Source organism: Amblyomma mixtum, chromosome 1 (assembly GCF_055824585.1).
Source record: "Amblyomma mixtum isolate Tamu chromosome 1, ASM5582458v1, whole genome shotgun sequence".
Taxonomy (NCBI): domain Eukaryota; kingdom Metazoa; phylum Arthropoda; class Arachnida; order Ixodida; family Ixodidae; genus Amblyomma; species Amblyomma mixtum.
The window spans coordinates 216,293,574-216,303,135 of NC_143012.1; the positions used below are offsets into that span (position 1 = coordinate 216,293,574).

Here is a 9,562-nt window from a genome sequence, read left to right on the forward strand (position 1 = left end):
AATGTCAGTAGCATACGATGACCATTTTCCAGTTATACAGTTAGAATCAACCTTCTGCACAAGCAGCATCAGCTTTCCTTGTTCCAACAATGACTAATATCTCGCGCTACGACTTCCACACACTCACCTAGCAAAACTAGAATATCGTCGCAAGCAGTGTGGTCCAAATTTGAAAGAGTACTGTGCTACACCAGCAAAATCTAAAGTCCTCAGTCCGGTCCTGGAAACAGAGGAAAAAAAAAACACGTGATCAACTCTGCACAAAAGGCACTGCTGCTGTAAGAAGAGTAACACAGTTAGAGTCAAAGCTTGTTACAATGGACTTGTATGATCCAGAAAAAAATGTCTGCTACACATGGAGTACACTCTATGTGAAACAAGGTGCACAAAAATAAAAGAGCTTTTTGCAACGCATCTTCACTAAGCTTCAGTTCTTATTCTGAAAATAAATAAGCAATGGACTGCCTCGGTCTGAAATTTCAAACAATCTGCAATTGCTTGGCACTTCTTAGTCGCAGAACTCCTTTCTCCAGGAATAACATTATTGTCTTGATGTGCTTTATGACACTGTGCAAACAGTTTTAAAAAACAAGTCTCTTGCAACATGGCTTGAATGGAGAAGGACTGCAGTGATCATTCAAGTGAAAGAGCAGTAAACTTTTTCTGCATTTCTACTAGGTACAGAACTTCAGTAGAGCAGTTGTCTTGCTGCTGTAGCAAGTACTAACCCTCGACAGCTTCTTTGTGCTGAATGGCGTCATGAGAGCTCAGTTTAACCTGGGGTTCGCTCTGTTAAGCACTACCTTTATCCTCTTCACTGCTGACAGCGGAGTTACTACTGGGGCTAGATGGTATTTGATCTTTACGGTTTGGAAAGCACTAGGCAGACAGGTATAGAGCTAGGAGCTGAAAAGAATGAGAAATCATCTAAGGTTTTGCCATAGAGATTGCACCAGATAACAAATGTGTCAGTGCGCCTTCAGTCATTTTACGGAGAGCCGAACTTAACTATCTGAAGGACTATAATCATTTTTGTAACTTGAACAAGTTGGCTGACATGATTTTTATTCCATTTTTTCCCCCCAGTTTTTGTCTTTTTCATATTTTTCTTTTCTTTTTTTGTTTTTACATGTGAAGGTGCAGTTCTAGGGCTACTGCCCCTCTTATTGTGCATGGTATGATGTGGCCTGTTTTTATACTCATGTCTCTTCCATAAAATAAACAGCTGTTTGTAGCACTACGTCGTGCGTGCACGTGTGTCCCCGTTCCTGTGCCCAGTTAGTGCTTTCCAAAGCCGTAAGGGAAGCGGGCTTTGCTGTGATGGCTTCCTTGACAACGAGTTGTAACGTGCCACAGAGGTCCGCTACAAAATTTGGCAGCACCAACTTCTACCCCAAATTTAGTGTGCTGCAGCGATAGAGTTTCTTACTATTACCTAGAGGGAAAGCTGGCGGTGAAGCACTTCAGCCACCATGGACGCTCAAAGCATCATGGGGCGGTGAGCTACTTGTTGCGGCACAGTCGCAGTTTTTCGGGAACATGGAGTGGCACTACTGAGATGTTTCATTCCAAAAACGCTGTTCGTGTGTGCGTAGACGACTTTGGCACGAACGCAGTGTGCAAAAACCATAGTAAAGAAACCGCAATAGCACACGACGCCAATAAAAGGTTTCACTTTTTCGAAATGCCATTAAAAACCCTTTTATAGTGTTTAAGCAGCAACATTTTTTTTGAAAACAAATGTACCTTTAAAAGTGCGCCTGTTAATTACGAAATATTAGTTTTTATAGTGTTCACTACTTGGCCAATAGGAGAGCGAGTCTTCTCTTATTTTGGGCAAACTTTGCACTTAAATGCTTTGCTGCTCGTTTGTTGCAATCATTAGACCAGACATTGAATGCTAGGACGTTTGTAGTTATCAAACAGCTTTATTTTCCTATTATATTTTGTCCAAAAGTTGCAGTTCCGCAACAAGTAGCTCACCACCCCATGATGCTTTGAGCGCCCATGGTGGCTGAAGTGGTCTCGAGGGGTCGCCATGCAAACTCCCATAGACGGGCTGCCAGCTTTCCCTCTAGGTAATAGTAAGAAACTCTATGGCTGCAGCCAACAGAACCATTATAACGAGCCCGTTAATATGAAAAACGCCGCATTTCTAATGTATGTGGCCCAAACAATATCAATCATACTGTCTATTATATCCACATGTCTGTTTTATCCGTAGCCATTGTAAAGAGTGTTGACTGTATGTTATATTGTCTAGTACAAGTCCAAGAAGCACATACTTTTTGGAGAGTATGTGGTTGCACTCGACCAGCATGTGCATGCAGTGGATGCAGATCAGGCCCACAAACACCACACCAAGAGAGCCCACCTGAAACATGGGAGATGTTCATAACACTACTATTAGGTCAAAAAGCGCAAAGAAAGTGGTGAAACCATGCAGGGTTATGTCAAGGATTACATCACCACCATCACCCTATAGCTATGTCCATGGCAGGCCAAAGACCATTCCCGCTGATCTCTTAAGTTCATTCCACCAACGTAGGTCCTTCCCTGGTAATTTTTGCAGTACTGTTATTCTGTGAACTTCACTTCCTACTATTAAATATCACATGTATATCCGACAGGCATGTCCGGTGACTTTACCTTGAACATATAGAATACATTACAATGCCAACGATGATACTCTACATATTTTGATTTTGTGGACGCAAAGAAAAACAAATTGGCCAATATGCAAGAAAAATAGCATTTGATTCCAGTCACAATACACATCTTGCACAAAACCAAAAAACAAGAACTACACATCTGCCTTTACAACAGCTGTCTACATGCCGTCTTTCTCTTATCAACAGTTATGGAAATGAACATGTGCTTTCTTGCTTATATAAACAGAGTTTTTTTTTAAAACAGAAGCTAAAATTTCGAATGCCATAATGCTATGGCAAGAGGAAGAATATTTTGGTAAGCACAGGCCGCGATGTCCTTTCCTGCTGTGTTGATTCAAACTGTTCCTCCCACATGCACAGAACCTACATTGATGAAACTGTCATCACATCCCAATAATTGTGGGCGCATGAAGGTTGGTATTCCCTTAGTTCCCTTACAACCTACGCATAAACTACCGTCATTTGTTATCAGCACATAGTAGAAATATTTGCGAAGAGTTAGTGTTTGAACAGAATATGCTGCAAGGAATAGCTGGCATGTCTTTTCAATCACCTTCATTTCAGCTCATTTTGCAATTGCATGTTACGAAAGTTAATTAGTAAAATAAAGAAAATTTGCAATATGGACTCATGGAAATCACAGTTTCTCGTAAGACTTGTGGACGCTGAGGGCAGTGAAAAAAAAAAAAAAGCTGTTAAGATACACAGTGACAAGTCAATGCAACTTTGTCCACCAAAGGATAGCTGAGGAAATGAAAAAGCCAACTTACAAGAGCTCCTGCGTTCGCCAAGGCACTAGGCATGGCCAGCACACCGGTACCAATGTTTCCTTTGAGTAGATGCATCATTGTCTGACAGTTCCTTGAAAAAAGGAAAAAAATATTTTCTAAAATTTTCACTCAGCTCACTTGGAATTACAATGTCACCCTCAACACAATGCATACTCCATTGATATAGGCTTCAAAAATGTTGCTCAACAAGTTATGCGTGTAAGGCAATCTGTCATATGTCATGTGTTAATGGATGCAAGTGCATGACTACAATGCAAGCTTGCAGCTGAAGAATGTACGAGTTTCCAGCCATCAAATGATGGAGTAAACTATGAAAAGCCATGTACTACAAATGTTCCGCACATTCATTCTCCATTGAGCTCTAGTGCATACACTCATTTCTAGAAGGACACATGTCATAGCAAAAACACAAAGGTACTTTAGCCTTAATCATTACTGCACAAACAGTGAAAAAATAAATAAATAAAAGATCACAGAGACAACAGCGGGGATATGCTTCTACTGTTACTACTGACACCACCAGCTTCCACTAAAGACCCTCACTTCGCTCCATCTGTGATCTTTCCTATCTCACCCCAGCAACTGGACACTATCTACTGGTTCAATGCAAAGTGATTATTCTCTCCATTTCCCCCTTTCTGACCTCATTTCTAAATGGTTCCAGAGAAAAGAGTCCCCTGGAAGTCCAGCAGTTTTCCTGATTTAGACGTCCGTCTTCGGTTGTGTTTCATTCTTCCCATGGATGTTAAGCTTTAGCTTCGGACAAAAGGCTATTAATCGGATATTCCTCAGATATCAATGGCAGTGCCAGAGAAAAAAGTTCCCTGGAAGTCTAGAAGTTTTCCCGATTTCAGCGTCTCTCTTCGGTTGTGTTTCATTCTTCCCATGGATGTTCAGCTGTAGCTTCGGACAAAAGGCTATTAATCGGATATCCCTCAGACAACAATGGCAGTGCAAGAGAAAAAAGTCCCCTGGAAGTCCAGCAGTTTTCCAGATTTTGACGTCCGGCTTCGGTTGTGTTTCATTCATCCCATGGATGTTCAGCTTTAGCTTTGGACAAAAGGATATCCCTCAGACAACAACGGCAGTGCAAGAGAAAAAAAGTCCCCTGGAAGTCCAGCAGTTTTCCAGATTTTGACGTCCATCTTCGGTTGTGTTTCGTTCTTCCCATGGATGTTCGGATTTAGCTTTGGACAAAAGGCTATTAATCGGATATCCCTCGGACATCAACGGCAGTGTGGGGTATTACATGTTACGACTCCTTTAAGCCTAACTGCAATTTCAATTACAGGTCCAAGTCTACCGGCTGTCCTCACTTATAAATGAAAAACAACAAAAGGGCATACTGTGGTAAACCAGCCTGCAAGCACTCTGCTGGACTTGAAGGGGGCACGGGACAAGACTGCTTACGTGGTTGGTTCGTGCTCTGAGGGGGATGTGAAGGAGGACCCTTCCACGTCGTGCAGCCGGTCTGGAAAGAGCGGACTCGTCTCGCTCTCCTTGTCTCCATCTGAGCGGCCAAGGGGTGTTCCCTGCGCACCCAAGACAAAGCACCCAGAAGAAAGTTTCAAAACTAGTTTCACCAGTTAGGAAAACACCAAGGACAACTCAATCCCATTGTTGTTTTTTGGGGAAGTTGACTGTTTATTTCTTTGTGGCTATTTTGATGTTTCTTTGGCTGCGAAATACGTATTTATTGGTAGAAAATTGGATTTTAAAATCTGAAAAAAATCTCGCCCTCATTCAATTACAACCTGTGACATTGATAATGAAAAGGACTTTGTGACTGCCATTTGGAAGTTAATGGCAGTGCAACCTAGCCTTAGAGATTCGAGCACAACAAACCACCTAGACGTCACGAAAGCAGCCGGAGGCGGCGATGCTCGTATTTCATTTCTTTCTGCCTGTTCTAGTTTTTAAGTACTCTATATTAGTGAAAGTAGCTTCTCTGTCGTTAGAATATGGTAATCTGTGGATACCGGCCAACCTCAATTAGCCCTCGGTATCCCTTTGACAGACCATCAAAGACCAATGCAATTTGCATGTTTGATATGTCAAACAGAAACTTCTCCATTGCTTTCTTTTCTGAACATTTCCAATGCGAGAATAGAATGAAGCCAACACTGAGAAAACAAGCTAGAGCACATTGAAAGGGACAAAAAAAAAAAGGAAAACGGAAACCCTAAACTATGTTGCACTGCGCTGAAGTTTTTCACTCACACTGGCATGGCAGTGAAATGCTGAAAACTAAGAATGTTACGGTCCCTGCTGTAAACACACACGTACAAATAAACAAGGAGGAATCAGTCAACCTAACAGATTTTTCAAGTGCATAAAATTAAATATGTCAACACACTGAATGTTAGATCATTTTATTCAGCTAGTAAGCCTCTATTACAACAACTACTTTGGACCGGTTAGTAACTTTTGATCGGTTGCTGCACATTCAGTACAAAAAAGAGAAAAACCAATACACTGACAGAGAAAATTCCAAGTCACACCTAAAAGATTTCGGAGCTGCACCAGTAATGAAATTTCAAGGACATACCACTCAGCCCTGTTTATAGCAGCTGTTTGACAACATCCATTTTGCTCATAGTGGGCACCCTTTAATCTAATGAAATATGGCTTGAGTGGATGTACGCAAAGTTATACACAAGCTTACTTATACAAGCTTTTGGCTTCTGATTCCAAACGAAAAGCAAGGCTTCAAAGGGTAACTGGCGTCAATTTCATACAGTTTTCGTTCCGAGAAAAAATCAATCGGATCGCTTTTTGCAGTGACACTGATGTCTGTTCAGCAGCAAGAGATGCGTTCCTTGCTAAGCAAACTACATTTCCAAATGGAACATTATTCTTCTCATCACTTACATCTATTCCAGTCAACAACATTTGGAATCTATTCCTTTAACAAAATTGCTCTTGTGCACCTGTGCTGTGCATTGTGTGAAATGATTTGATGTTCATTTTTTATCACTTGTTCTAATTAGCTTCATTTGTAAGCTGCTCACAAGTTTGTGTATTGTAATGAGCCCAAAGTTTTTATCATTGTATTTGTTTCGCAATGAATGGTTTTTCAATGATTCTGTCAAATAAATTTGTGCTCTTTCCACTGAACTGCTAACTGAAGCAACCAAGGATCGGGAGCTTTGGTTCTGAAGAAAAAAGAAAAAACATGAAACATTGAAACTTGACCGAAACCTGTGATGTCAAAACAGAAAAGGGTTTCATGATCGCCATTCAGAAGTGAATTGTGGTGCAGCCTAGGCTCAGACATCTGCATAGAAAATCAGTCGTGACGTCATCACACTTTGCTTGTGACAACAACCAGTATTGATAATAACTCTACTTCATTTTTTTGGACTTTTCCAGCTTATGCCTTGAAGGCACGTCACACACAACTGTCCGCACTGCAAACTTGCAGTTCTTTTTCTCAGAGTGTGATTTACTCGTTTCAGGCAAATTTAGTTTTCTTCGGCTTTAAAATAGGATGCTTTTTAATGTTAGCTAGTGAATGCAACAAAAAATATTTCACAATACAGTGAGCCTGGTCGCATGTCTTTCGCCATTTTCGTGCCAACAGATTTTTCCACCAGCACATTCAAAACGTAAAATGGTTCCACGATCACCAAGGTGTTGGTTTCATGAATCCTGGCATTTTAATATCACAGTTTTCAACTATTCTGAGCTTGTAAGAAATTTTTATGCACATGTATAAAGTTAACTATTGGTGCTTTCCAATGGAAAACTAACAAATTAGCTTTCTTGAGGCCTGGATGTGCTACTTAGGCCAAAAAAAAATTTTGTTTTGAATTGGAAGGGTAAACGGCACCTGAAAGTTATAAAAGCTCCATTTCCAGACCAAGCAGCCTCTTTGCCATTAGAATGCGGTACTCTATCGATACAAAACAACTTGTTTGTGGTCAGTGTCCTTTTAACAATGCATAATAAGCAACACGGTTGCCCCTTTAAAGGATAACTGTTGTACTGTAAGAAAAAATTTGAAGAAAAAAAACAAAAAAAACCATAGGTGACAATGGGCCATAATCCATGGTGTCCTGTATTACCCCACTGATCAATCACAACATTAAACGAAATCAGTGTTTAAATGAGTGACTATACTAAATAAGCCAGAAGCACCAAATTTCTTGAGCTTATAATTAATTCTCTTTGTAAGCTTCCCTTTAGGCAGGCAACAAGACAAGCTTTAAGAACAGACTCCTTTTTTTTTTTGGCTCTGAGAAATTCTGCGTGGCAGTCCCGAATGTGGGCAGAGCTTCGTCGTGGACTTAAGTTGTATCCGACAAGTGCACGTGCTATTCAGACCGCCACCCCATGCATTTGAATGCTGACTGATATTCATTGCTCAGCAATGCTACTCTATCAAAGGCAACAGATAAACCTGCGGCTATCATTCAGCCCACCCATAAATGTTAGCCTCAGCAAATATAAGAGAAAGAAGGCTTTAGCACAGCTAGACAATGCGGTAATTTTATGCAGGAAAGAACAGGTTAAAGCTCCCACTATCGGTTCAAGCAAAGGTCAAATGCAGTCTGGTTATCAAGCGCCTTCAAGTTTCTGACTGTGCGTTCAGTGCATGTTAATCTTTACACAATTGGCCAAAGCAGAATGAATACAGCACCGCAGGTTTCTATCGACCAACAAGGTTATCCGGAACGAAACTGACGCCTTATTGAGGACATTCGGTACTTGAGCAACAGTAAACGCCCAAGCTGTCTTGACACTTTATCATCAAACACACGAAGCAGCAACGCCAAACATGCCAAAAATGGCTAAGAAAAATGAAAAACTAGTGTTATATGAAACTAAGCACTCAATCAAATGTTTTGCTTTTGCCTGAAAACAATAAAAAATGGGCACTGGTCATCTGACGACAAATATCCCAGCATCTGTCACCTGGTCGTTTCAAATCCAGTTATTCGAATATTGTTACTTCCTGTTGTAACATACAGATTTTAAAAAAATAACATAATAATAACAATAATATATATGTAATCACAATAATCATATAATATAATAAGATTCCCTCACTTTATGATACTAGGAAACTTGTTTTGTGTCTCTGCTTTCTTTTCCTCCTGAATTGTTGCCCAATTTTTGCCCTTGGACATTTTTTACTGTAATATATTAATCGCTAGCAAATGAGCAGGTGCATGCAATGCACCAAATCTGAAAAATCCTACGAAATTATTGGCATGGAAAGAATACAGTCATAGAGAACCTGTCACCTTACGCTGCTTACGCATAAAACTGGAGGCTACGAACATCAGTGATAAATTACAGAGCTGCACGTTCAACTGATGTTGATGCACACATACTCCGAAAGGTGCAAATCCCCTACAGGCTTCAGGATGTGTGGACGGCTAAATCTGGGCCAGCAGCTCTTGAAAACGACTATCTAATGGTGCCATCCCTGATACGGCTGAATAGATGTAGAAAATATACCAGGCAAATACTGAACATATGCCATGGAATCCCAAAACGAAGCCCACACATTTGTCGGCAGACCTCATATTTCAGTGACGCAAGGTGTATGGCAGATATGCTGACGAATAATTACACAGCACCCGATCTGTACTTGCCGTGCTAACAAGTAAAGTGCTAGGCAGGTAATAAATATCTATTCAATTATGATGTTTTTCAGTCCGGCAAAGCTCATGCAATCAGGAAGAGAACTCACATTTGTACTGTGGCCAACATCACTCAACCTCAGGAAGACGTCACTGATGGTTCGCTCATCCCGATCGACGTCTCCGTTCACCTCCATGACAAAACGCTCACAACCACGCGACTGCACGACGTCGGCGGGTGCGAAGGCGCGCTGCTCGGCAGACGCCGCCTTTACCGCTTGCGGGCGTTACGTAGAGAACGCATCACGTGGTGTCAGTCGGCAATCTGTCTCTATGCCGCTCGCCCTCGCCATCGTTAGCGGCTGCAACTGGCACGAGGTGGTAGCGGGAGAGAGTCTCCGCGGTTTCTTCTCGGCCGTAGCGCTCCTCGATTACGACGCCTGGCTTTTTTTTTTTTTTGTTCGTTACGCGAAACCAGGCGTATACGACTACGGGCCTGAGTCACAGG

The 9,562-nt window shown here is 41.4% G+C and overlaps 1 protein-coding gene across 4 annotated transcripts in view; it reads right to left on the reverse strand.

Annotated features, from left to right (window-relative positions):
• The window catches only part of LOC149370810 (proton-coupled amino acid transporter 1-like), a 71,949-nt gene that overhangs the window by 30,094 nt on the left and 32,293 nt on the right, over positions 1 to 9,562 (reverse strand). For 3 of the 4 annotated variants that reach the window (XM_089563312.1, XM_089563316.1, XM_089563320.1), the window contains exons 2-5: positions 4,874 to 4,995; positions 3,443 to 3,533; positions 2,286 to 2,374; positions 128 to 220 (exon numbers count right to left, since the gene is read on the reverse strand). In XM_089563312.1, coding sequence (XP_089419438.1) covers positions 128 to 220; positions 2,286 to 2,374; positions 3,443 to 3,533; positions 4,874 to 4,995 — 395 coding nt within the window. Of the gene's footprint in view, positions 1 to 127; positions 221 to 2,285; positions 2,375 to 3,442; positions 3,534 to 4,873; positions 4,996 to 9,164; positions 9,555 to 9,562 lie in introns of those variants that run through there. The other variant, XM_089563309.1, reaches the window with a different exon arrangement.